At 40.9% G+C, this 27,544-nt stretch overlaps 2 protein-coding genes across 4 annotated transcripts in view; both read left to right on the plus strand.

Moving 5' to 3' along the window:
- The first annotated feature begins 733 nt into the window (after window positions 1–733).
- LOC121929580 lies at window positions 734–26,573 on the plus strand. Of its 2 annotated transcripts, none has more exons than XM_042465274.1 (7): window positions 734–835; window positions 2,117–2,281; window positions 4,148–4,312; window positions 12,097–12,270; window positions 14,639–14,803; window positions 19,459–19,560; window positions 26,488–26,573. In XM_042465274.1, the coding sequence occupies exons 3-7, from the start codon at window positions 4,151–4,153 to the stop codon at window positions 26,491–26,493; spliced, it is 609 nt and encodes a 202-aa protein (XP_042321208.1). In that variant the 5' UTR covers window positions 734–835; window positions 2,117–2,281; window positions 4,148–4,150; the 3' UTR covers window positions 26,494–26,573. The 2 variants fall into 2 exon arrangements, with proteins under 2 accessions (XP_042321208.1, XP_042321209.1); XM_042465275.1 differs by having other exon boundaries at window positions 12,106–12,270.
- LOC121929579 (adhesion G protein-coupled receptor B1-like) overlaps window positions 26,508–27,544 on the plus strand; it is a 222,386-nt gene continuing 221,349 nt past the window's right edge. For both annotated transcript variants that reach the window (XM_042465272.1, XM_042465273.1), the window contains exon 1: window positions 26,508–26,594. In XM_042465272.1, coding sequence (XP_042321206.1) covers window positions 26,508–26,594 — 87 coding nt within the window. The remainder of the gene's footprint in view (window positions 26,595–27,544) is intronic.

Consider the following 27,544-nt stretch of genomic DNA (forward strand, 5'->3'; position numbering starts at 1 on the left):
ATTTCTCTTGAGCCAAAGCTTGCAATAATGACTCCATTCAGTCTTCCCCTCGTAATGTATCTGGGCTCCATAATGAGAAGTAATAAGTCTGACATTTACTATGTGGGCACACAATGTTTTTAAATTACTAAATTAGCTACACAATTATTCCTGGGTGTATTCAAAATTATTGACGAAATTAAGGTCATGATGAGGAACATGCTGGGAGCTGTAAAGTTATTTACTCATCAACAGTCACCTTAGACAATGGTAGAGAAATATAACTTTTGTTCGATTGTTGTTGTTGGCTGGAATTCACAGTCACACTTAAAAGTACATAACCTAGAGTTACTCATTCATGACTGGTTTGTATTCACAATCTCGATGTATTCAATTGTATTCAGAATATATAGGGATTCTAAAAGCTCTGCAATCCAAATTTACAGGGCAGCAGTCACAGCAAGCACTGGGTCTCTTCTCCCATTAATTGGGACAGAGAAGATGAACAACCTCCAGTATGATGAGGCATTGCACTAGAGATCTCTCACACAAGGGGCTTAGAAATGCCAGCCTTCTGTATCCCAACTGACAGGAGAACAGATCTCTGTTGCTCACAATGGTTGCTGCCTAGTAAAGTCAGATTGGGAGGCAGATCAAGCCAGGAAGTGCTAGTTAACTATGTAACTAGGGCTGCATCCGCACTGCAGAAATAATCTAGTGGTTCACTTGTGTCATTTTTGTTTTCCAGCAAATGCACATTATAATTCCCGGAGCCAGTCCTTGAGGTCCACCGATAACCGGAAGCGAGATGATACGGATGAGTTCCAACAGTACGGTTACCCTGCGCCTCAAATAGGTATGCAGCCTTAATATCCAATAATGATAAATAGCAAGAGACCAGCTATCCTCTCTTTGCTCTTGGGACAGGAGCTCCAAAGAAAAAGAAAAATCACATCAATACTATTTTTGATAATCAGACAGACAGGATGTAAAGAGTGCTCACAAATGTTGTTATTTTGTTGATGGGGAAAGGTGTCTTTATATACTGAGAAGCCTGTTGAAAAACTGGTCAACCACTGTGAGATTTTTCATATTTCAGGATGGGTTCCCCCTCCCAAAAAAAAGTTATTAAAAAAACATTGCTGCCCCTAAAAGCACCACACCCTGGTTTTGCAAAGAAAACAGTTATTTTGTGCAAAATTCACTACTTTCTGTGATTTTTAAAACACTTTTCTGTAAAAAAAATTGTTTCTGTGAAAAAAATTTTACCCAGTGTTGTAAGCTGCATCGATCCTGCGGGAGAGGCAGCATATAAATAAAATTATTGTGATTATTATTATTATTATTATTATTATTATTATTATTATTATTATTTCCCCCCTGCCCCTGGCAAACAGGGTTTTTTCCCTCAAGAAAAGTCTAAAAATATGAAAAAGTATTGAGAAAATGTACAAAGACTTGAGATCTTGCCCATTAGGGGAAAACTGTTAAAATTATTTGTTCTTGTGTATGAGGATGAAGTAATTAAGGATCTCAGATAGATGAAAGGAAGGAAGGAAGGATAGATGGATAGATAGATAGATATGGTTAGGATTACTGTTTCATTTATATGGTTATGCAGATGGCTAGGGTACTTCAGAGTGCGTGAGAGTAAAAAGGTACTCTCAAACTGTAGCCCAGTAAATTGAGAGTACTGCCACACTGCTTAAGAAAGTGATATTTGGTAGAATGTGGAAAAGTTACTTTTTTGCCCTTTGGCTCCTAGAATTCCCTAACCAACATGGCAGTCCAAAGGGTTTTCCAACCTCAGATATTTGGTATGTCACTTCACTTCCATATGCCTTTGCAAGAGAGACTGTAACAAAATTGGAAATATTTGAATAGATGTGCTTCCTTGTACAGTTTTTGGTTACAAATCATCCCACATCATGCCAGATTTTTTAAAAGGAGTTGGGTGTTTTTATAGGGCTGTTGGAAGGCTTCAGGAGCATAACAATGGTATCCAGAGGCTGCCTGTGGGTCAACATTTTCCCCACCCTTGTCTTAGAGAGCCATTGTTGGTTGGATCAGACAGCCTTGGGCCAGCTACTCTAATGGCTTGACATAAGGCTGGTTCTTATGTTCTGAACCCTGACAGGTGATCCAGCTGCAGAAGAGTGGTCCCCCTGGAGCGTATGTTCGACCACCTGCGGTGAGGGCTGGCAAACCAGGACACGCTTCTGTGTGTCGTATTCCTACAGCACCCAATGCAGCGGGCCCCTTCGGGAGCAACGGCAATGCAACAATTCAGCCGTCTGTCCAGGTGATGACTTTCCCCATCTCTCCCTGTCCTCCTGACACCAGGACAATGGCTGGGATTTCACAGTGGGGTTGTGTAACTTAATATCCTCATGGGAAGTTAGTGAAGGGAACTTAGGCTGCATCTACACTGCAGAAATAATGCAGTTTGATGCTTCTTTACCTGCCATAGCTCAGTGCTATGGAATTCTGAGATTCTGTAGTTTGGTAAAGACTTCTCTGAGCCTTATTGAATGAGAAAAGAAACCTGAAATGGTGTGGGAGAATAGCGGCTTTTCCCATGCCTCTCCACATGCCATCATCGCATTTCTGTTCTCTTTCTGAGGGAGATGGTTGTAAATGTGTGACCTTTTTAACACTGGAAAAATCTGTTTGGCAAAAGGCATGCTTTTATGACCATGTTTTTATGATCAGAAGTGCTAAGACATCATGCAGAGAGGCACCGGGAAAGCTGCTACTCTCCCACTCCATTTCAACTTTCTTTACTCATGTGATAAGGCCCCGAGTCTGAGAGCCCTGGTGCCACAACAAACTACAAATCTCATAGCATTGAGCCATGGCAGTCATGGTCCATTTTTTAAAAGAGAGTTTTGGGAGGATGTGGGTGTTGTAGGGTGGACTGTGGCTCATAGGCTGGATGTGGCACATACCAGAATAACAATAACAATAACAATAACTGTAATAAATGTGATTTTACCATTTTCTGAAATAAAAAGATAAAAACAATTCATTAGCTATTTTAATTTATGCAATTATTTCTTGAATGTTAGCCTATGAAAAGGTCCAAAGTGGCATATAAATTTAAATATATGAAATGCCATCATAATAAAAATTTGAACATTTTTAAAAACTAGATCCTATTTCCCTGCCACAACTAGGATGAAGGAGACTCACAGCAAGGCTACTGGCAAGGCAAAAATAAAAATAATAATTGAAAATATTAAAATATTGACATTGATATGTAAACAAAATTGAGAGTATTAAAAACAACATAAACAAATTAAACTGTATGAACTGCTTCTGGCAGTCTTTGATAGTTTAAATATCAAAATAGACATTTAATTGGGTATTTTGAGAGCAGATGCATGTTTAAATAAGTATTAATATGCACATTTTAAACTGTATTTGTAGGCAGGTATTCAACTGAATTATCAGTAAATATATGAAAGTACGTTCAAATGGATACAGACAGCTCTTCTCATCTTAATGCAAGACATGAACCGTGTTATGTTGGTGAGAAGCCCATATGAATGGTATATTAGAAGTATCTTTATAGCTTCAGAAACTACCAGATAACCGAACATTTTTTCCTACATTAAGGTGTACTTGCCTCTGGGTATTTATAAGGAGGATATTGATCTGGTCTAGGAAATCCTCTCACTGTAATAATTTAAACAAGTTGGCCTGAGAAGCTTTTTCCAGCCATGTGATTCTATAAAACAACATGAAAGAGCTTAACATAGAGCAGAGATACAATGGTACATGCAGTGATTTTTATAAAGAAGGTAGAACAGCAGCATTTTTATCTATGCACTGTTGAACTGAAGCACATAGATAAACCCACTGCCACAGTCTGCAGTGATAGCTGCTTACATGGATGGCTTCAAAATAAGATTGCATAAATACATAGAGGGGCTAGATTCATGGAACCAATTTGGATGGCTTCAAAGGGGAACTGAATAAGTCATGGAGGACAGGATCACCAATGACTACTAGTCAGGATGACTATACATGTTTTCCAGTATCAGTGTCTTCTAATGGCAAGCTTTCCCTTTGGGCTTCTGGCTGACATAATGTTGGACTACTAACATCTTGGGTCTGATCCAACATGGCTTATCATATGCTCTTATACTCTTTGTTTCTCTTTCAGTACATGGGACGTGGGATGAATGGTCTCCATGGAGCTTGTGCTCCTCAACCTGTGGGCGAGGGTACAGGGATCGCACCCGGACCTGCAAACCTCCTCAGTTTGGTGGCAACCCTTGTGAGGGACCTGAGAAGCAAACCAAGTTCTGCAATATTGCACTTTGCCCAGGTAAACTGGCAAAAAAACATTCCCCACTGGTTCCTCAGTGGACAATTGATTCAGTTTGTAAACATGCCAACAAATAAGACACATGATAGTTTTAAAGTCAACAAACTAGCATTGAGACGCTTGTAAAATGGTCATTAACTGAATTTCTCCTTAGACTTTGAAGGACTGGCTTGTGGTTGAATGACAGAATAATGGAATCATTGAGTTGTAGAGCTGGAAGGGACCACAAGGGCCATCTAATCAATTCATGAATACATAACTGAAGCACTCTTGAAAAATGTCCACCCAATCTCTATTTAAAGCCATTCAAAGTTGGAGACTCCACTACTCTCTGAGGCAGTCTATTCTACTGTCAAGCAGCTCTTACAGCAAATATAATTTTCCTAATATTTAGGTGAGATTGTCTGCTGCTCCAGAGACTAGAACACAAACCAAATGGATTCAGATCACAAGAAAGTAGATTCACCATACTCCATCTTCTATATGACAGCACTTTAGATATTTTAAATGCCTGTCTTATTTCCTCTCAGTTTTCTCTTCTCCAAGCTAGACATATCCAACTCCTTAAGTTGTTCCTCTTAAGGCTTGGTTTCCAGACCTTTGAATCATCATAGTCTGCCCTTTCTGGACACATTCTAGCTTGTCAATATTCCTCTTGAACAGTCGTACCCAGAAATGTATACATTTCTGTTGTGAAACAGATGCATTAAGAACATCCACAGTTCAGTTTACACAAAGAAGGAAGACACCATTTTCAATAGCTTTCAATCATGTTGGATCTTTTCTTCTTCAGCATAACCAATGCATGCGCATAGCACTGCATATAAAGCAGTTTTGATGTGACAGCATATATGGCTGCATCAAGATCCTTGTGTGTGGTGTTTTTCTAATGAGCAGGAACACCACAGCAAGGATGCAGCAAAAACACTGCGCACATGCACACACACACACATCTCAGTGCAAATGTATGTGTGATCTCTCCCATGCATATAGCTACACAGAGGGGTATGGAAGACGTCAGCAAAGTCCAAGATCTCCAATTTGGAGAACATTGTATGTTCTTCGAATCTGGAGTTAATTTTAGAAGTTGCTCTGCGTAACTTAGAATTTGAGGAGGAATAAATTTCAGGCAGAGTGAATATGGAAACTATGAAGGAATTAAACATAAGCAACTTTAAGAAGAAACACATGGGGAGCAAATATAGGCTACATCACTCAGGAGGGTTGGGAAGACTTCAGCACTGATTCCTATGCACCAGATAGACCTTTCACCTTCCCCATCCTCCATGGGAGATTCCTCAGTAACTCCTCCACAATCTTTGCCTCATAGAAGCCAATCCTTGCAGAACTAAGTAGTGCCGTTTTGAGAGAGAGACAAATGAAACAAGCATACAAACACCACAACCAGTTTCTCCAAGAAGGGAGCAGATTGTCAGCCTAGAAAAAACTGCAGAAGGTATCAGCTATTTGCTGAAACAGCATTCCATAATTCAGTCAGGTGACCCACTTAGAGCTGGCCATAGTCCTGATTTCTACTTAAAGCAGAATTGGGCATCTGGAGTGGGTTTGCATAGACTGCTAAAATACCCCCAAAGTGAAAAAAATAAATCCACTCCATTTATAGTTTTGAAACATTGGTACAGTGCACCTGCGTTATATGCGGGCGCGTTTTATGCGGCTTCCAGCATACCCTGGAACTGCACCAAAAGGAAGGTAGTCAAGCACCAGAAGAAAACAATGGCGCGCACTCCCGCGGTGTGCGCCCCATGCGCTGCTGCCATGCCGCCACAGGCACAGGCCCCATTTATTTGAATTGGGCTTGAGCAACTGCGTTTTTTCCCTTGGGGGGGGGGGGGGGCAGAACGGATCCCCTGCGTAAGGGATGGGACAACTGTATTTTAAAATGCAAAACACTGCATGAAGAGTTGCAGCATATGTAAAAAATTAATGGCTACCCTTGGGTACTTCCAGAAGAGGCAACTCACAGGAAATGGGAGACAAAAGTATGTCTATGATGTCTCAAGGGATTCGGAATATCAAAGGAAAACTTGGGAAGGATGAGACTGCTTGCATCTCCAGAGCCACATTTTACTCACTTTGGCAAAAACTTTTGGCTCTAAGCAGTTTGTTTCTTAAACACCTTATTTCTTTTACATCTGATGCACCCACAACATTTTCTCAATACTGGCATAAGAGGTGTCTACCCATGGAGTTCAGGGTCACTCACCAATTTGTCCTGGTGGAGATAATAATAATAATAAAATAAAACTTTTATTTTTATACCGCTTTTCCTACAGATCAAAGTGGTTCACAGTCATTAAAACTCTATGACCCATGTCATAGTACAATATATCATACAAATCCAAAAATACAATCAAAGTTTAAAAACATATATAACAGCAATCGGGCATCAGATAACAAGCGATTCCAGTAGGGACTAATTTCTCTACAGCGAGTCGGGAGGGTATGCTACCCGGAAGAGATAAGTTTTCAATGCCTTCTTAAAGGCTTCCAATGTCGAACTGAGTCAAATCTCTTCCGGGAGCGCATTCCAATGGGTTGTTAGGGATGAAAATGAAGAAGCATGTTGTAAACTATTATCTGTCTGCCCATCTTTCTGCTCTGCACTCTCTCTCTCTCTCTCTCTCTCTCTCTGCCTGTCCATCCATCCATCCATCCATCCATCCACCCACCCATCCGTGTATCACTTTAGAATCATAGTATTATAAGGGATCATGTAGACCAACCTGCTGCCAGATTAATAATCCACTGCTGACACACCCCTAAAATGTGGACATCCAATGTTTGTCTAAAGATCAGTAAAGGAGAATCTGACATCTTTTCATAATTCACAATTCCACTATTCACAATTCTTACCATCAGAATATTTCTCCTAATGTTAAATCAGAATCTCTCTCTCTCTCTCTTTCTGTGTCTTCCTCTCTCAACTTGAATTCATTGGTTTTGATTTTATCCACTGGATTAGAACAAAACAAGCTTGCTCCATCTCTCTGATATTTGTACAGATATCACCTCTCAATCTTCTCTTCTCCAAGCTAAACATCCCAGCATCCTCAACCATTGCTCAGAGGCCTTGGTTTCTAGGCACAGCTCCATCTTGGTCTCCTTGTGAGCATTTTTCAGCTTTCTAGTATCCTTCTTTTACTGTGGAAGGCAGAACTGGACCCAGCACTTCAGGCGAGGGATACTATCATGTCTCTTAATCTGAGCCCATACCTATTTACCATTTCTCCCAAGGTTTTTCATTTGGAAGATTATGTCCTTGCTTTGAGATGGCTGCATCTGCACTGGAAAATGTGAGCTTCCCGAACTGAAACAAGTCTCTTTAAAAAAATTGAGGCACCCATGGGTTAAACACTGATTCCAGTTTATTTCGCTTTATTCCACTGCGTCAAATAAATGGAAACCCAAAAGAGAATCAATCCATTGCAAAGCCCATATGGGCCAGTTAATGCTTTCTGCAGTTTATAGAGATTATCAGCTGCCAAATGAACAGCAAACTTGGGAGAAGAAAGTAGCTAAAAATTGACAATGAGGACAGTCCAGTGCTTAGTGCCTCCCTGGCTGGCCATACATTGGTTTTGGCTTCTGGGTTTTAAAATTACAAACAGTGACAACTCACCACTGCAAGGACAAAGCAGTGGTTTCCATGTACAGCAGAACTAGGGAAGAATTAGTTGCTTTTTAGGAGAGACAGGGGAGGTATAAGAAGATGGGGAAAGACTATCTCATTGCAGCACAAGCCCTGTATAGATTGTGGCTTTGGTTGATTGCTGTTTGATTTGCTGCAATGAGAATGTGATAATTAAATGTCCACACTTTCAGAAAGAAAGATTTGGTGGCACACTGGGGTGCTATTTTCCTTACACACACACACACACACACACACACACACACACACACACACCAATATTGATTAAAGAGTGGGAAATTGGCTATTCAGAAGGAAGAGGATGCTGATGGAAGAAGAAGATTATCATACGGGGGGAGGATGGGAGCACAGCAGATCATTCCCACCCTTACCCTGTCCTTATCACGTGATCATGCAAAAGACTATCACACATGTCATGCTTATCCCATCATTATCCTTTCAGTAAAGTGGAATTGTCCTGTCAATTTTGAATAATGGAAGCTTCTGTTAATGAAAAATGACAGGATGATTCTGATTCACTGATGGGATAATGAGGGCATAAGCGCGATGTTGTCTGATAATCTTTTGCACGGTCATGGATAATTCCATTGTCTGATCATCTTTCACATGATCATGCATGATCATGTGTTAAGGATGGAAAAAGGATGTCCTTTTCCCCGTGCGATAGTCTTCCAAGACAGAACATGGCAAAAATATACAAGGAAACCTATCACAACCCACCTACCAAGAATGGGAAAATGCAGGAGGCCTGAGGAGCACTTTTTGGTCCCTGTTACCCTCTCAGTCTAAGAGCTGCCAAAAATGCCCAAACTTTAAACAAAGAAAAAGCAGAAGTTGTTGGACATCCATTTTTGGCTGCAAAAAACTGGGGTTTTGTAAAACGTTAAACAATGCAGGAGGGCAATACTTTATTTGAAAGGGGAGTAAAATGCTGCTCTTGGTGGCTTCCAGAAAAGACAGTGTGCCCCCTTTTTGTTGCTGTTATGTGACTACATAGAATCATAGGATATTAAGAGTTGGAAGAGACTACAAGGCCCATCCAGTCCAACCCTGTGTCATTCAGGAATATACAACTAAGGCATTCCTGAAAGTTGGCCATTGAATGTGTGGTTTTCCCAAAAATATAGCTATGGGGAAGGGTAGGAGAAGGTATTGCCTGATTATTGTGCAAAAATACTGTTCTCTGTGTGGAAACGTGTAGATTTTCCACAGAAAAAGCCAAAAACAGCAAAGAGTCTCATCAGTCCAGGGTTCCCAACATCAGGGATTGCCAACATTTGAGAAACACATTTTAACCCCCTTCCCTGAAATATTTTGGATTCCCCCCCCCCCCCCCTTTGCTGGGACTAGAGGAACCTTTGTTCTACACTATCCAGGTTTTTTTCTGGTTTTCTTATGTACATGGAATGAGTGCCATTGTTGTTGTTGCTGTTGCTGCTGCTGTTGGATGCAGAAAATCAACATGCTTGCCAATTTGAAGCCTGTCCTGGTATCTAGCTTGGCTCACTTTTTGAGACATTTCAAATCATTTATCCCACAAATATCCTGTTTGCTCCATTCTTGGCTTCAGGTACACTGGAAACCAGACTCTTTGAATACAATCTGCAGTGGTTCAGTGCATGAAATACAATACCTTGGAGCTGGGGTCATTTCAGTGACCACATGAATCTTTCTAGCCCTACAGTTGGTTGGGAACAGAGACTCAGACTCCCTTTTGCTTAAGAACTAATGAGCCCTGCGCTAATGAGCTGAAGCTTTCCAGCAATAATTAGGCTGAGTCTATCATGCCAGGAAGTACTTCAAGATAGATTGCTTTAATAAAAAGTATTCATATTTCATCCCTAACTTGGACTTTGCATAAGGGTTTTTCTTTCTTTGCCAGTTGAATGATAAATTATCGCTGGTATTTCAGACTGGAGGACTCCGTTGTCTATGTGCATTAATTAAGTGGTGCAAGGAATTATGTGCTTCTGCTAGGCTTGCATTGGCTGGATTCGTTCACACAGGACAGGTTTCCAACAGGCTTGAGATTTTGGTCTGCTGCAAGCAAGTGGAATCTTTAAAAGGAGCATTTCAAGCTTAAAATAGTCATGCCTTGGCTTCCTTCTATTTACAACCCCCGAACAACCTGATGGTGTTATGATATTAGCTCTGGCAATGCCAATCATCAGTGACTTATGCACATATTACAGAAGAAAGTGATGTTGAGCTGCCAGAAAGGGAGGGGGAGCGGCAGCAGGGAAACCATCTTGTCAAACTCGAGGCAGCTTTGACATTAAAAAAATAACACCACCAAGATCAGCCCTGGGGATTCAGTAAATTGCTTTTCTCTAAACATGCTTTCCCCTTCTGCCTGCCTGCGTGTGTTTTGGCATGAAAGCAGCTCTTTAAAGCCACTGGATGTTTATCTTTTCTGTCTCCTCATGTTGCTAAAGTTGTCTGTCCAATCTATTCATCTCTGGCATCTCAACTGAGATCAGGGATAGAGAACAGAGAGACTGGAAGCTGTGCAAGAACTTTGCAGCCATTCCTGATTCACCAACAACAACAGAGTGCCTGTTATTTCATGTCCCATTACCATAAAAACAACAGCATTCACCTGGACCACTGTGTCTAGTTTTGGGCACTACAGTTCAAGTGAGATATTGGCAAGCTGGAAGGCAGCAAACACACACCAGAGTCCTCCAGTGGAGGACAGCCAAAATGGTGAAAGATCTGGAAACCACTCTCTATGAGGAGTGTCTTAGGGAGCTAGGTATGTTTAGCCTGGAGAAGAGAAAGTTAAGAGGAAATATCATAGCCCTGTTTAAATATATGAAAGGATGTTCCTCTGATTTCTAAGGACCCTTTCATACTACAAAATTATAGGGCAATGATTTTGGGGACCCTGGGAGTTGTATGTGGCCCATAGATAGCCCTGCCAGATCCAAAATTGTAGACAGCTCCTGTACCTTTAATGATTATGTAGATGAGAGATTTCTAGCAGGTGTTGCTTGTCATGGAAACAGATAACAAGAGACACCTGCTATAAATCCCTCATCTACATAATCATTAAAGGTACAGGAGCAGTCTCCAGATTTCACTTTGGCAACCCTAACTGGCACACAATAGGATGAGGGAGGAAGAGAAAGGAAACAATTCAAACTGTTTTCATCTATAAAGCCCTATGGAGTTTGGGGCCAGATTTTTTTAAGGACTGTATCTCCCTATATGAGCCCATTACAGCGTTAAGATCATCTGGAGAGGCCCTCTTCTCTGTCCCACCACCTTCTCAGGCTCACTTGGTGGGAACAAGGGAGAAGGCCTTCTCAGTGGCTGCTCCCAGACTTTGGCACTCCCTCCCTAGAAAGACCAAGATGGCCCCATCCTTGCTGTTTGTCTGGTGGCAAATTTTAAAACAATCCACTAGACTTTCACAGATGGTAGAAGTTGGGTTCTGTTGTGCTAGATGTGAAGGTTTCTGAGGATCTCTATAAAGTTTTGTTTTTATTGTTCTAATGTGTTTTAATATTTTTAACTGTTTAATATGTACTGTTTTTAAGCACTTTTATCATTTAAATTGCATTTTATCCTTTTCATGAGTAATGTAATTTAATACTATAGTAGTTTAACTCCATTTCAATGATCACTTTTGAATGTTTTTAATTGTATTTTGTTTTTGTTGTTGTTTTAATTTGTAAGGCACTTTGTATCCAAAGTGGCAACCCTAACTGGCACACAGTAGGATGAGGGAATAAGTGGGAAAATAAATAAATAAATAAATAAATAAATAAATAATAATAATAATAATAATAATAATAATAATAATAGAAGAAATAGAGAGAAATGATGGAAGAGGAGAAAAACAAAAGGAAGGGAGGCAATAGAGGAAAAGAGAGAACTGACTTGGGCCTCTTGTTGGCTTTGACACCACCTTAGCTGGCTTGTAGCCCTTGAAGGGATTTGGTCCCTTGGGCTTTGCCCTAGGCTACTTTTAGCCTAAGTTCCCAGTCTGCGTGAGGCAAGCATACCTTTTGCTTTACCTTCCATGCAGAAGAAAAATGGGTGGGCTTGGCACCCTGCCGTACAAAAGCGGTTTTCACATTCTGCCTTTTCTCTTTTCCTTCTTTGGGCCACTCAGTGGATGGCAACTGGAACGAATGGTCGAGTTGGAGCTCCTGTTCCACCAGCTGCTCCAACGGCACCCAGCAGCGGACGAGAGAGTGCAATGGACCATCGTACGGTGGAGCCGAATGCCAAGGACATTGGGTGGAGACCCGAGACTGCTTCCTTAGACAATGCCCAGGTTAGTAACATAACAAACCATGGTTCTTGATTTGTATATAGCAAAGCATGACTCCCTGTGAAAGCCTGACAATATCTCTCTTGGCAGCCTCAGCCTTTAAAGGTCAGTGAAGAGGTGGATGGATGGGATGGAGGGTAGTGACCTTATCCAAGCCTCCACTTCTCCCTCTTAGGCAGGATATGTCATGAAAATGGAGCTTAGACAAGTTTTCAGCCCAGGTTTGCTAGGTGGGACAACATCTGCTTGGTACACCTGTATGCAGCACTTAGCAGTCCATGTACTTGGAACAGCCTTGGTCTCATGTTTAAGCTGGATAAATACTTTTGAAGGACTAAAATCTAACACACACCAGGCATTGCATAGATGGAAGCTGAAACTTATGCCTGTGATAAACAAAATAAATGCCTGCGATGCAAGGCTTAGAAAGCCCTAAGAATGTTTATTCTCACAGAATTATAAAGCTGGACATTGCAGCCTGTATTTGCACATTCAGAAGCTGAAATATCTTGCTCTAAACATTAATCACCCTAACAAATATGAATTTGTTGAGCTCCTACATAACACTGATGGAGTGTGAAGTTTTGCCAGATGTAGCTCTGGATTCTACGCCATGTACAACCAACATCTCTTCCCTCCATGGCCTTTTATTACTAACTTAACTTAACACATTCATTGTACATGTCCACAAGTCATCACAAAAAACTACAGGCATAACACAAAAAGATAAATAAATGATCCATTAAAATATCACATTAGATATGATTTTAAAACCAGATTAAATTCCAAAACTTTCTTAAGTTTGAGTGACACAGATGTGCCAGACATTATGAAAGTCTCTGGTTCATTCTGTGTCATTTAAGGCAACTTGTTAGCAAGTGCTAGGCCTTTCTATTCTATCTTCTTGTTTGATTGACAATGACTGGCCCGTGTCTTAGCTGTGGCCAATAGAAAAGTTGCAGCTCTTCTGAATATAATGGGGTCAATATTGTAAAGTAAAAAATTAATGTTGACTGGCTGGCCAAAAATCTTTAACTTGTAGAGGTCCCAAAAGGAATTTATCTCAGACGCCATGCAACAGCTGAATGAATAGTAGGGACGATCTTCAATTTTGGGTGAGAACTCTGCACAGATATTGATTTTTTTTCCTCAGTGTGAAAAAAAACCTGGAAATTATTGTTGTTATCTTTTCTTGAGAGAACAAAATGATTTAACATTAACTTTCCTCATGCAGGCAAAATATGACATTACACCTGTGTACAGGACTCTTTTACTCTTAGTGAGAACTGACCTCATAGAATTTGCTAGACTGTTATTTGTCATTGTTTTTAATGTTTAATGTTTTTGACTGGTTTTACCTTTATGATGGTTTATTTGCTTATTAACTTTTGCATGACAATACATTTTTAAATGCATCTCAGGAAGTAGATTGCAATCTACGAAAGCTCATGCTGCCAATTTCTTTCTTTCAGTTAGTCTCAAAGGTGCTACAAGATCTCTCTACATACATTTTTAAGACTATTTGTTTTAACTGCTGCAAGTGCCCTGAGTCCCAAACCAAGGAATATAAGGAATATGAGAGATATTAATAAATGTAATAATAAAAAGGAAGGCTGAGATTCTACATCACAAGCTGAATCTCCATTGCAGAATTAATGCAGTTTGAGACCACTTTAACTGCCATAGCTCAATGCTATGGAATCCTGGGACTTATAGTTTTGTGAAATATTTAGTCATCTCAGAGAGTTCTGGTGCCCAACAAACGACAAATCCCAAGATTCCACAGAGTTGAGCCATGACAGTTTAAGCCATCTTAAACTATATTAGCTCTGCAGCATGACAGCAGCCACATAACTTTATGAATCTCCAGGTTGGTTGCAGAAGCACAATGGGAGCTTGTTAGTGGATTGTGAAGTGCTGTAATGTGCACCAGGCAATTCTGGTATGCAGCAAGCACTTCTAGTGTGCATTGAACATTCCAGATGTGTTCTGGCACTTCCTAGCTGGTGTCCAGATGGACATTGGGACACACCATCATGTGCAATGGTACCCATTGCTTTTTGGGCCATGGTGCTTCGGTCACTCCACCATTACACAGCAGACACCCATGTGTTGTAATTTCACAGCAGTGCCTACATGAATATGGACATGCAAAGGTACTTAGTGCAGTTTTGCGCACATGAAAGTTATTTTGTGAAGAAATAAATCCCAACAATTATTCCAGCCAGAATGTTATCTCAGCAACAGGCTTCTGTAAGTGAATAACTGTATGTTTCTGGGATGTGTGACAGACTTGTCAGAGATGTAATCTGTTTTTAAATTAATTCTCTCTCATGCTTTGTCTCATATTTCTCCCCTCCTCCTCCTGCAGTGGATGGAAAGTGGCAGGTATGGGGTCCCTGGGGGAGTTGTACAGCCACCTGCGGAGGTGGGACTCAGAAACGTGAGCGATCCTGCTATGGCCCTTTCTTTGGGGGAAATGTGTGCCAAGGTCCAAAAGAGGAATTCAAGCAATGCAATGAAAAAAGATGTCCAGGTGAGTAGATTTCACCCTGGAGTAACATTGTTCTAAATAGGTGATGGTGGCCAAAGTGGGGAATTATTTGATTCCATTGAACAGTTAATTGATCAAGACTGCAATATTCAGATCAGCTGAAGTTCTTCACTGGATTGGAATAGTAATACAACAACATTCTATACATATGCACTTTTGGTGGTCTCTCCAAATTTGATCTTCCCCTATCTCTCTCCCTCTGCCTCCAAAGCTAGATACTAATTATGGCCATGCTATGCAAAAACTTCCATGGGGCAGATATAGATTCAGATCAGCAATCTAAATCACTGGATGATTTTTAAAAAGCAAACAAATCATAAATAGATACTTTGCCACCTGCACCAGTGAATCTGCTGGCCAGTGGTCATCTGAGAGTGATTTTAGCCAAGAAGCTTGGGAATGCCATCATATTCTTTTTGGACTGAAAATTCAGATAATGCTAGAACAAACTATGAGAACTTTGTGGGACTATAGCTCCCATAATCACCCAAGAAGCATGGCTGGATGATCCTGGTGGTACTGCTCCAAATAATATTTCTTTTCCTCTTTCTGTGCTGGACTGACAGAGCAGTGTTGCCTTCAAATGTGAAGATTCTCAGAACCAGAACATGGGAGCAAGGGATAGGAGGAATCCTTTTTTGTGGACTACAGATCCCAGAATCCCCTCAACCAGCATGGCTAGGATATTCTGGGAGGTATAGACCTAAATCCTATTATTAGCTTCAACTAGATTAAACTTGGAGTAGAATTAATCAGACTAGATGGTCCAACTAAAGTAGAATGAAATGGATTTGACTCACTATCTGTTGACTCAAAATTCAACTATCACCTCAGTGCATCTGATCTAGCTGGCATTGACCAAAGAGCTTCTAAGCATTGCTTGAGAAAAGTAACTTTTCTGTGCTCCATACTGAAGTTCCAGTCCAGAGCCACCAGCATACAGTATATAAAGCCTGTCAAAACCTGGGGTTGGAGAAGTTCATTTTTGGACTGCATCTCCCAAAAACCTACCAGTGGCCACTCATAGCTGGAAAAGGTATGGTTTTTCCCCCACATTCAGTGAATCACTGACTACTTTATGTCAACTGGAGGGATTCTACTTATTTTCTTTATTGTGTCAAACAACTGGTATGCAGTCAGTTGGCATCTGCCTAGACTTTGAGCAGCCCACGTCCAAAATCTCTTACCTGGCCTCCATCAGGCCTGAGGATCACAAGATGGGCAACTTGTGACTCTAGGGCCACATACTTTCCTCAGGTTGATCTCAGCTAAATTTCATAATCCCTCCACTTTGACCGATCATTTGAGGCCTTAAGAGTTTTTTGTTCCTTGACCAGTAAGCCTTACTCTGCCCTGTAGCAGCATGGCACTCAGATCTTCTAGTGATCACATCACTGATCTAAAAGGACAGGAGTTTTATTTTTACATCACAGAGGAGTGGGGAAAGAACATCAAATTCCACTGTAATTTGATTTTTGTTAAAAAATAATAAAGTGGGAAGAGGAAGTGAGCATAATTGGGTGAGATGTTAAACTCTCCCAGTGCTGTGTGCCTCCTTTTGTAAAAAGGATTTTGCTACAAAGGGATATTAAAAATTACAGGGATCACGATATTCCCTCCTGAGCAAAGAAGCACTCCCACACTCTCGGGCAAGACGGCGAAATGCATTTCTAACAAGCATCCCTAATGTGGAGTGTCATGCTTTGTTTCCCAGGAATGTAGTTTAGCGCAGGAGGAAAAGTTGAAAGAATGAGATTAAGGACATGGTGTCAGCATTGCTTCCTATACAGAAGGATGCTGGATGGTGGGTTATGGGACAGGCTGCCTTGGTGACCTTCATTTTGCATAACCCCTAATATACACAGCATAAATAATGCTGTGTGGCACTATCATGCAGTTTAAATGTCATGCCTGAATGCTATGGAATTCGGGGATTTGTAGTTTGTTTCAGCACCAGAGCTCCCTGACAGAGAAAGCTAAATGTCCCACAAGACCACAGATCCCAGAATTCCATAGCATTCAGCTATGGCAGTTAAAGTGGTGTCAATCTGCAGTGCAGATGCAGCCATAAACTCAGAGACGGTGTATCCATGTTGCAGACATCAAACCGTTTGACACCACTTTAACTGCCATGAGTCTGCCCTACACAATCCTGGAAACTGTAGTTTGGTGAGGCACCAGAGCTCTCTGATAGACGAGGCTGAATACCTCTCCAAACTACAAATCCAAGGATTCCACAGGATGGAGCCATGACAGTTAAAGTGGTGTCAAACTGCTTTATTCCAGTAGCATGGAAGACTAGAGAGACAGCAAGGACCTGCCCTGCAGAAATACACAACAAAACACTCCAAAGAGATGGCCATGCAACCAATAATACAACAACATGAACAGCAACAACATTTTATTTATAATGTCCTTTTTACCTCTGCTTAAAGACTTGAAAAGGAAGAGAGTCCATTTCTTGTAGGAAGTTTTTTCCACCCTTGGAACAACTTTTACAGTCAAGAAGTTCTCCCTAACGTTTAGGTGGAATCTCTTTTCTTGTAGTTTGAATCCATTGGTTCATGTTCTACTCTCTGGAGGAGCAGAAAACAAGCTCACTCCATTTTTACATGGCATCCCTCCAGGTACTTAAAGATGGCTATCCTATTACCTCTCAGTCTTCTCTTCTCCAAGCTAAATATACCTAGTTCCCTAAGCCATTCCTCATAGGGCTTGGTTTCCAGACTTTTCACAATCCTATGCATAAACACACCAGCAATCTTACATGGCAAATACAGGAATGTAAATCTGTGTTAATTTTGTTCTCATAGGCAGGAATTAGTAATTAATTTTCTCCCCAATGCAGCAAAACTCTCAAAAACAATATGGATATGATGCAAATCAGGATTTGTTCTGTACACACACACACACACACACACACACACACACACACAAAGTGTGTTGTGCAGAAAACATTTTTTCCCTATAGTAAATTTGTTTCCTGTGCAGAAAATGTGATTTTCTGATCAGGAAGAAAGTATTCTGTGCCAAAAAATTTTTTATTCATGTTCGGCATTAGCTTTGTTAGACTGTCCCATTCCAGTCCAACCTGGGTGTATGCCAGACTATTTATGTGTTGTTCTTCCTGGCAAGGTTTGTTCACATTTGCCTTTCTCTGAGGCTGAGAGAATGTAACATACCCAGCATCACCCAGTGGGTTTCCTTGGTTGAGCAAGGACACAGACCTGTGTCTGCAGAGTGTTATCCCAGCACGCAAACCACTACACCTTGCTGGCTCTGTACCCCTTTTACATGCCCAACAGAATGGAAAATGTCCCATGCGTAAACTGTAATGAATGCATCACTGGGTAATGACTGGAGTTTCTAACCAATGATGCATCCATTACAGTCTACGCATGGGTACACATGGAGGTGTGATAATCTTTCCCCTGATTGCACTATTACCACATTTCAATCATGTTCTAATGACACTTGCCTCCCTTGTGAAAGCATTTTGGTCTTATGCATGTGCGTGTTCTCTTCCATAAAGGGTTGGACAATTTTGTTAAATGTAGGTTGAATGAGTGGAGTTGGACATGCAGGATGGAGCAAACTTGTTTTCTGCTGTTCCAGAGAATAGGACAGCACAAAAATTGTGCAACACAGAATGGTCGATCTTCTTTCAGGAGTGTTTTAGTTGGGTATTCCTGGAGAGCAGGGTTTGAATATCAGCTTAGCCATTGAAATCCACTGGGTGATTTTGGCCAAGACACACACACTCAGCCTCAGAGGATGGCAATGCAAATCCCCCTCTGTTGAAACTTGCCAAGAAAACATGCAATGGGGTCACTGTAGGATTGCCATAAGTCAGAAGTGACTTGAAGGCACACAACAACAGACCATTTCTGGTAGTTTCTAGGAATGACAATTTTCTTTTATTTGGTTGTTGCTGCCACCCCCCCCCCCCCCACCCCCCCCCACCCCCGGAAGGTTTTAGTAAGGTGGTAGGTATCCAGGAGAGAATACCTTTTGCACAAGAAACAAACCAAGCAGAAAACAAAGCAGTCCAGGGTCATACAAAAGATTCAGAAAAGCAGAGGAATGATAAAAGAAGGCTAGTCCAGCCAGTCAAGGAAGAATCAAAAGGAAGAATCCAAAAAGCAAGCAAATGTTCAAAAACATATACAGGAGAGACCACAGCAATGCCAAAAATAGTGGTGTCTTGGCTGTACTAATTTATAGCCAGCAGTAACTGAGCACAGCTGGCCTCATTTTGCCAGCATTTTCTTTTTTAGGCAGGCAATACCCTTTCCTGTGCTTTTGTTGCTGCTATTTTCATCTTTGATTTTTCAAAGAATGAAGTAGTTTAATCTTCAGATCTCTCTCTTTAAGCCTGTGATAATCTAGGCTCTGTTTCCAGGGCAGGATTGCTAACATCTTCTACTTTGAGCCTGTTACATGAGTTCATCCTTTCATCATCTGAGGAGGCTTTGTCTAGGTAGGACATGTTACTTAAGGTTCAAAACCAGGTGGCAGGTGATCCTTTGTCTTATCCCTTTCCCTATTTGCTTTCCTTTCTCATGTCTTTCATCTCTCTCTCTCTCTCTCTCTCCTTCTTTCTCTTGGTCTAAGTCAGTTTTCTCTTTGCTTTACAGAGCCTCATGAAATTTGTGATGAAGATAACTTTGGTTCTGTCATTTGGAAGGAGACTCCTGCTGGAGATGCTGCAGCTGTCCGATGTCCCCGTAATGCCACAGGTAAGAAGCAGTAATCTGTTTTGGCCTCAGTTGTGTTTGTTTATTCCATCTTGGAAAGACAAAACTCAAGCCAATGGCTCTTTAAGTATTATTCTTCTATAAACAGTTGACTTTCTTTCAAGCAATGCCTTCCCTTTGTGTCCTAAGTGCTTCATGGCCAGCAAGAAGTGTGACCTTTATCTGCATTAAACCTCTCTCCACCACTGTCTTAAACTCAGTTTTAGCATCTCAAGAAAGATGCAGCTTGGTGACCATCCATCATCACATTTCCACCCCTAAGATGACTTTTAACAGCCATGTCTGATGAAAAAGCCTGCAAAGGGGTCTTGTACCACCTTGGAGACTAACTGAGAGGACAGCATTTGTAGCTCAAGCTTTCATAGACAAGGAGATCCATCCTGTGAAAGTTTATGCTTTAAATTTCTTCCTCTCAGTCTCAACGGTGGTACAAAGATGCCTTTGCGTAGTAATCCAGTCTAACATGGCTATGGACCTTATCACACTAGCGAGATACGAAATTTAAAGTAGATTTACATTTTTTTAAAAACCACAAATGTGGGAAGTTTATCACACAACATTTTGCCAGACCAGAAATAATGCAAAAATAAAGCATATGTAAAGGAGACAAATACAGCAGCTTTTTACTTTCAGAACTTCCTGAAAATAAAAAGCTGCCATTTTTGTGCCCTTTACATTCACTTTATTTTTGTGTTATTTCTGGTCTGGCAAAACGTTGTGTGATAAACTTCCCACATTTGCGGGGGTTTAAAATTTTAAATCTATTTTAAATCCTGTTTGTCAATGGGATTTTGCTAGTGTGATAAGGTTTTATGTCTTTGATTTCAGCCATGAGGAAGAATCCTGTGAGGTTTGGAAACTTGTGTAATGTGTAAAATATATTACACAAGCTTTCAAAGCTCACGGGATTCTTTCTTGGACTAATGAAGTTATCACCACAATTTATTTGTTCGTATTGATTTTCATGTGTTTTGCTGCATGGCCAATCCAACTCTCTCTGGATTCTCCTACATGAACAACAGCGGGGATTTCATCAAATAGTTTACCTCTTCAGGCCTTCCTCCCCACCACAAAAAAGCCAACAAAATGCAAAGCATGATTCAGAATATAAGGAAAGGAAGCATATAGAGTAAAAGAATGTTTTGTTTATTTTTTCACTTTTTTATTGGATTTTTAAAATATAATTACAAAGAAAGAGGGGAAGAAAAAGAAAATAAGCCGGTAGAAAAGTCCATAGGATGTGAACATGTGCTACTGTATACACTGATGTAGGTTGACAATGTTTCTGAAAACACATTTTCTTGAAGTTATGTCTTTAAAATATGCATTCAAGGGGTAGCTAAAGCAGTAAATCTTTTAACTACCAGTTGGGCAATATTTATCTTTCCACTCTCGGAGGATAAGGCTGGAATCCTGTTTTTATCTTATACATGCATAAATTCGCTTAAGAAATAGCTAGACATTTTTGTTCAATGCGGAACAGCGGATGAGACATAGAAACTGATTTCTGCATTGCTTATGGATGCATGTTGCACGTGAATGTGTGTTGTGCATTGTTGCACAAATGCATGTCTGGGTCTCATTGCACAATGTTATAATTCACTAATGCACAGCTCACACGCAGTTCCATGAATATAGAGCTATTGCCCCTCCTCTTGTTACAGGATCATGTCAGCAGTCTTTTAGACTTCTTCTTCTTGTTGTCCGATTTATTGTCCTAAAGTTACGACTCATGGTGACTTACAATGTAAAAAGTGAACAATATAGTTAAAAACATACCAAAAGTGAATCTTAAAATGGAATTGACCTGCTCACAGTATTGGAACAACTTGAACGTATACTCAAAAAGATAAAAAGCAACTAAAATGAGTTGAATTTAAAAGAATTCAGCAGCCTTACCTCATTCTTTGAAAGCTGTTTTAAAGGCCTGTTGGAATACAAATGGTTTTGTCTGCTGATGAAAGAACAGCAAGGAGGCGGTCATTTGGGCATCTCTCTGGGAAAGGAGTTCCAAAGTCTAGGGGCAGCCACCAAGAAGGTCCTCTCATATGTCCCTACCAAGTGTGCTTGAAAGATTGGTGGGACTGAGATAAAGGCCTCTTCAGAGGATATCAGGACCCTGGAAAGCTCATACATGGTCAATGCAATAGGATCCTGCATGCTTTTGCCATTTTGAAGATCTTATTACAAGATGTGCCAAATGGGAAAAACATGCAGGATCCAATTACGTTGACCATTCTTGAAATTTCTCCTTTCAAGGACATAATCTAAGAGAACATGTGTGTCTACAAATGGAAAAGCTTTCTGTAATTTCAATGGATACATTACAATGCACCCATAAAGAAAGATGTAACCACTGAACACTCCCACTGAATGAACTGTCATGGTGTCTGAAATCTCCAAAACATCAACTTTTACTGAACCAAACTCAGTTTTAGGTGTATAGAGATTTTACATATTGAAGTTAGTATAGTTTTCCATAGCCCGAAAAACCCTTAAAAACTGTAGTTTTCCACTTGTGCTTGGCACAAGGCAGTCTAACCCAGTGGTTCCAAAACTTGGATCCTCCAGATGTTTTGGACTTCAGCTCCCAGAATTCCTGACTGCTGGCCAAGATGTCTAGGGCTTCTGGGATCTGAAGTCCCAAACACCCAGAGGGCCAATATTTAGGTATCACTGGTTTATTCTACTCAACTCTACATCTTTTCCCTATGGAAAATGAGTGGCCATCCTGCATGATAATGGGAAGGCTTGCACAATCCAGAAGAAAAGATTTAAGCAGTCCTGCACTCTTTGCGCTTGTGAAAGTCAGCCAAGGGTTGGATCAATATTAGCAGCACTCACTTGATGTGAAATCTGAAGTGTTAAATATATATAGATGCCCATTGTGTACAATTTCTCAATCACATGGAAGAATCGTTCAATGCAGAGTGGATCCATTGCTCCAGAAACAAGCATTCTTCTGGTTCCTGGGGTTTCAACAATTTTGTGTTTGCTATTCACTGTCTTCGCGTTAACCCTGGCTCATGATTAGCCTATGGATGAGACATCTCCAAGAGCCCCTGTCCTTCACTGCTCTGCTCAGGTCCTGCAGCTTCAAACCCATGGTTTCCTTGATTGAGTCCATCCATCTGGCATGCAGTCTTCCACTTTTTCTACTACCCTCCCACTTTCCTAGCATTCCTCTCTTTTCTAATGTGACATGCCTTTGCATGGTGGCCAATATACAACAGCCTCAATGTTATCATCTTGGCTTCCAGGGAGATTTCAGGCTTGATCTGTTCAAGGACCCATTTGTTTGTCTTTTTGGCTGTCCACAGTATCCTCCACACTCTTCTCCAGCACCATATCTCAAATGAATTGATTTTGTTCTTGTCTGCTTTCTTCAATGTTCAAGTCTCACATCTCAAATACAGTCAGTCCTTCTTATACATGGATTTTTTTATACACAGATTCAAGCATCCATGGTTTGAAAATGTTAAAAAAAGTATAAATTTCAAATATCAAACCTTGATTTTCCAATTTTTATAAGGCACACCATTTTTGTTTGTCATTATATTTAATGGGACTTGAGCATCCATGGATTTTGTTATCCATGGGGGATGCTGGAACCAAACCCCAGTGTATAACAAGGGTCCAGTGTATCTTTACTCTTTAGCATCTTGTCTAGTTTTTTCATAACTGCCTTCTCTATTCCTACACTACTACTTATCCTTTGGCTGCAGTCTCAGTTATGATCAAAGTTTGATCCAAGGTATGAGAAGGAACTCTTTTATTATTTTAATTTCCTTTTGGTCTAATTTGAATTGATGTAGTTCTTCTGTGATCATTAAATTTGTTTTCTTTCTGTTCAACATTAGGCCTACATTTGCACTTTCTTTCTTTCTTTCTTTCTTTCTTTCTTTCTTTTTTGAACCTTCCTTAGCAATTGTTCCAAGTCTGTGATGTTCCTGCATGGCAGGGGGTTGGACGGGATGCCCTTGTGGTCTCTTCCAACTCAACGATTCTACAATTCTATTATTCTATGTTTTTTTTCCCTATTAGTATGGTGTTGTCTGTGTATCTTAGATCGTTGATGTTCCTTCCTCGTATTGTCACTCCTCCTCCATCTCAACTTGTTCTACACGTGATATTTTCTGCATACAAGTTGAGCAAATAGGGTGATAGAATGCAGAGTTGCTCGACCTCTTTGCCAATTGGGAACCATTTTGTTTCTCCAAGTACTTCAACGAAACTCTTTTGGCTCCCTCATGTCAAAATGGCAGGAGCTATCTTTGCTGGACTCTAGCTTGGAAGAGCCAGAAGAGCAGCTGGCCTAAAGGAACCGTGTCTCAAGATGAATTGCTAAATGGCTCCAAATGGGAGGGCTTGCTGTGTGAACCTAATGGAAATTGACCTGCAGAGGCTCTTGATGAAGAAAGTTTGGGTCAACTCCAAAGGCATGGTGGGGGAGAAGGCAGCAAAGTGGTGCCGTATGTCCTCTTGTTCCACCAGCACAATTTCAACTCATGCATTTCAGTCCATTGGGAAGCGCAGGTTCCCAAAAGCAAGGGAGCTGCCAAAGCAACACATCACTCCAAATTAAAAGAGACAAGAGTAATGAAGGACACTGGGTAATGTTTTTGATGAGACGATGAATGGCTGCTTATTGGTTTCTAAGGAGGCTGCTGCTGCTGAATATATATGTTCTGATTTCAAAGTCTCCCAGGTGGCTCTTGAGCATGTGGTGTGTTCACCTGTAGTCAGTGGAGATTGCTTGTTTCTGAGCTCCATGATGGAAGAATCAAACACACACACACACACACACAGTTGGCCATGCTCTACAATTATGCAGATATCCTCTCAAGAAGCAGCCGTTACATTTGGGTATATCTGCTTTGCACAAATGCATCGGTTTGATACCACTTGAACTTCCATGAGTCTGTCTTTAGGAATCCTGAGATGTGTAGTTTGGGGAGACATTTAGCATTCCCTGATTAGATGTATCTTCACTCCACAGATATATGAATGTTATCTTGCTTTAACCATTAGAACTTCATTCTATGGAATCTGGGGGGGGGGGTTGTAATTTAGTGAGGGGTGTCAAATACTCTGCTACAGAGCTCTAGCCTACTGTGCCTGTTGTCTGCGGGTCCTACTTCTCTCCTGTTGAGCTGGATGGGACCCTTTGAGACCACCTTTTATCTAAAAAGCACACTGCCACCACCCAGAGATTAAGCTGTTACATCTTTTCAACTCATTGGAATATTGCTGGGGAATTCCACCAGTATTTGCCAACCCAGTGAAGAACTAGCCAAGCTGTGGTGGTTTACAGACCGCCTGTTTGGATCGACCTGTACCCACCCCTTTCCCCGCCGGATCAGGGCCTCAGCTGATACAGCAGCAGCCTCTGAGGCCCCAATCCAGTGCTACAGACCCAGACAGAAAGTATAAGTTACAGAGTACAATCATTTCAGTCCAACGAGGAAAATAAATCACAGCTCAGATGGAATTTGTAGTCCTTGATGTTTCTGGATAGCTGGGAGCCTGGACTCCATTGTTCAGCTCCATCAGCCTCTTCATGTTCAGCCTCTTGAGAGCAAGAAGTAAAAGCCAGCAGACAGACAGACTCACCTAAGCCTTGTGTTGCATCCACACTTTTTAAAACCTCAAATCTTTACCCTTCTCCCCATCTGCCCATCTCATTGGAAACTTGCCATCACATCAGCTGTGATATAATCTCTCATTAAAGAAAAATATTTGCTTTTCCTTATGAAAAGAAAACATTGGAAGGCTCTTGCCAAACTTCGATTTGAGCAAACGGATTCAAAGGTGATTCAAGGAAGATACCAGGATATCCCTTTTCTTGATAGACTCTGTATAAGTGGGGCACCTAAAGTTGAAGAGCTTACTCATTACATACTGCAATGTCAATTATATAACAGTATTAGAGAGCAATATCTAGCTCCCATCCTCAGAAATTTGAGGGGAAGGGATAATGAAAGCAAGCTGGCTCTGCTATTGAGAGGAGTTGAGCCTTTTATTACTCTTAGGGTTGCCTTGTTCGCAGTGAAAGCTGCTATTCTATGGAAACAAGAATGAAAGGACCCCAGATAGATTGTTGTGCAAATTACAAGAACTGTGTAATCAGAGCCATATATTTTAAATTATATAGAGCTTTCTTTTTATATAAGTTTTAACTATGTATTTTTCCCCTTTCATCTTGTATTCTTTGAGATGGTCTGGAGACTTATTCAGTAAAGATGTATGTATGTATCTCTCATTAAAATGTAACTATCTCTTCCACATTTGTTAGCTGGAACGAAGGCTCTGATAAATGGAGGGACTCCCATTTATCACACCACTCCTGTGAACTACAGTTTCCAAGGTGCCTCGAGTACCAGACTGCATTACAGAATTAAAGTGTTCTAAATTTCATTCCGTCTTTTGGGAGGATGTACTTCGGTCTCTTTGAAGTCCCTCATCAAAAGTACAAATCCCAGGATTCCTTAGGAAGGAGCTAGGACAGTTAAACAGTACGAAATGGATCGAATTGTGGTGCACAGACAGAACTAAATAGGGGCTTAATATGGTATGAAACTTGTATAACAGGGTTGTTGCTCCTCTGTGATGCTGACCACCAATAAATGTAACGTAAAACATCACATCATTAACCCTTTGTTTACCTGGAAGAGAGATCATATCCTTCAGCTGTGTTGCCTAGATAGTGGGAGCACCCATTTTCACAATTTTCTTCATTAGAAGTAGATGAAAGGATTACATTAGAAAGCTCTTCCACCACCTTGAGTCCTGCTTTTAAGGGAAAGGTGGGGTATAAATAAAGCTAGAAAAAGAATAACAATAATTAAGCTTTTGTTTCTCTACCCTGGTTATGATGTTCTTGGCTGTGCTCTTTCTGCTTTCCTGCAGGACTGATCTTACGGCGGTGTATGCTGGATGAAGAGGGTATTGCCTATTGGACACTTCCAACGTATGTCAAATGTGTTTCGATTGACTACAGGAACATCCAGATGATGGTGAGTGTGCAGCCTGGATCAGGGGCACGAGTTGCCAAATCCAGACCTGGAATCCTTTTGCACTACATAAATTCATCATAGTGCTTACAGATTAAGTGCCATGGATGCATCCTGTGGAATCCTGGGATGTGTAGGAGGCACCAGAACTCCTTGGCTGGGAATTCTGAATACCTTTCCCTAAACTGTAAATCCCAGGATTCCATAAGCTACAAGCATAGCAGGTAAAGTGGAATCATAGTAGTATAATTCTGTAGAGTGAAAGGCTCATGGAGTGAGTATTCTCCAGTTCAGTGTCATTGATTTTGATACCTAGAAGGAGAATATGGACATAGACCTGAAAAGAATGGAGAAGAGTATTTGGCCCTCCCTCCGTCCCAACTGCCACTATCCTGGCCTTGGAGGGAGAGGAGAAGCAGGCACAGCTCCATCATTCCTAAGCCCTGACACAGATAAAAGGTCCTCCCTCCATGCCAAGTGGCACTGCCCTGGCCTCAGAGGGAGAGAAGAAGAAGCAGGATCTGTTGGAATGATTTCCCCTCCTATTCAGACATCCCCTTTTCCTTTTGTTCCATGTCATAATTAGATCATCAAACAATGGCAGCAAACTATTTTGTTGTTCTTTTGCTTGTAAAATACCGTGCACTATAGAAATAAATAGAGGAAATGGAAATAGATTTTAAAAATTTCCTGTACCTTGGATCAAATATTGACCAGAATGGAGACTGCAGCCAAAAAATAAGAAGAAGATGAGGAATTGAAAGGGCAGCTATGAAATAACTAGACAAGATCCTAAAGAGTAAAGATATACAACTGAGCACTAAAGTTAGAATGGTCCAAGCCACTGTATTCCCCATCACCATGTATGGATGTGAGAGCAGGATTGTGAAAAAAAGCAGATAAAGAGAAAATCAACTATTTTGAGATGAGGCTCTGGAGAAGGGTGCTATAGA

Source organism: Sceloporus undulatus, chromosome 4 (genome assembly GCF_019175285.1).
Source record: "Sceloporus undulatus isolate JIND9_A2432 ecotype Alabama chromosome 4, SceUnd_v1.1, whole genome shotgun sequence".
NCBI lineage: Eukaryota > Metazoa > Chordata > Lepidosauria > Squamata > Phrynosomatidae > Sceloporus > Sceloporus undulatus.

Excerpts from the sequence above, each read along its gene's own strand:
- LOC121929580 (XM_042465274.1), top strand. The coding sequence starts at position 4,151 with ATGGGACGTGGGATGAATGGTCTCCATGGAGCTTGTGCTCCTCAACCT. Across the intron at positions 4,313-12,096 it reads CAATATTGCACTTTGCCCAG|GCCACTCAGTGGATGGCAAC; the intron begins GTAAACTGGCAA and ends TTCCTTCTTTGG. Across the intron at positions 14,804-19,458 it reads CAATGAAAAAAGATGTCCAG|AGCCTCATGAAATTTGTGAT; the intron begins GTGAGTAGATTT and ends TTTGCTTTACAG.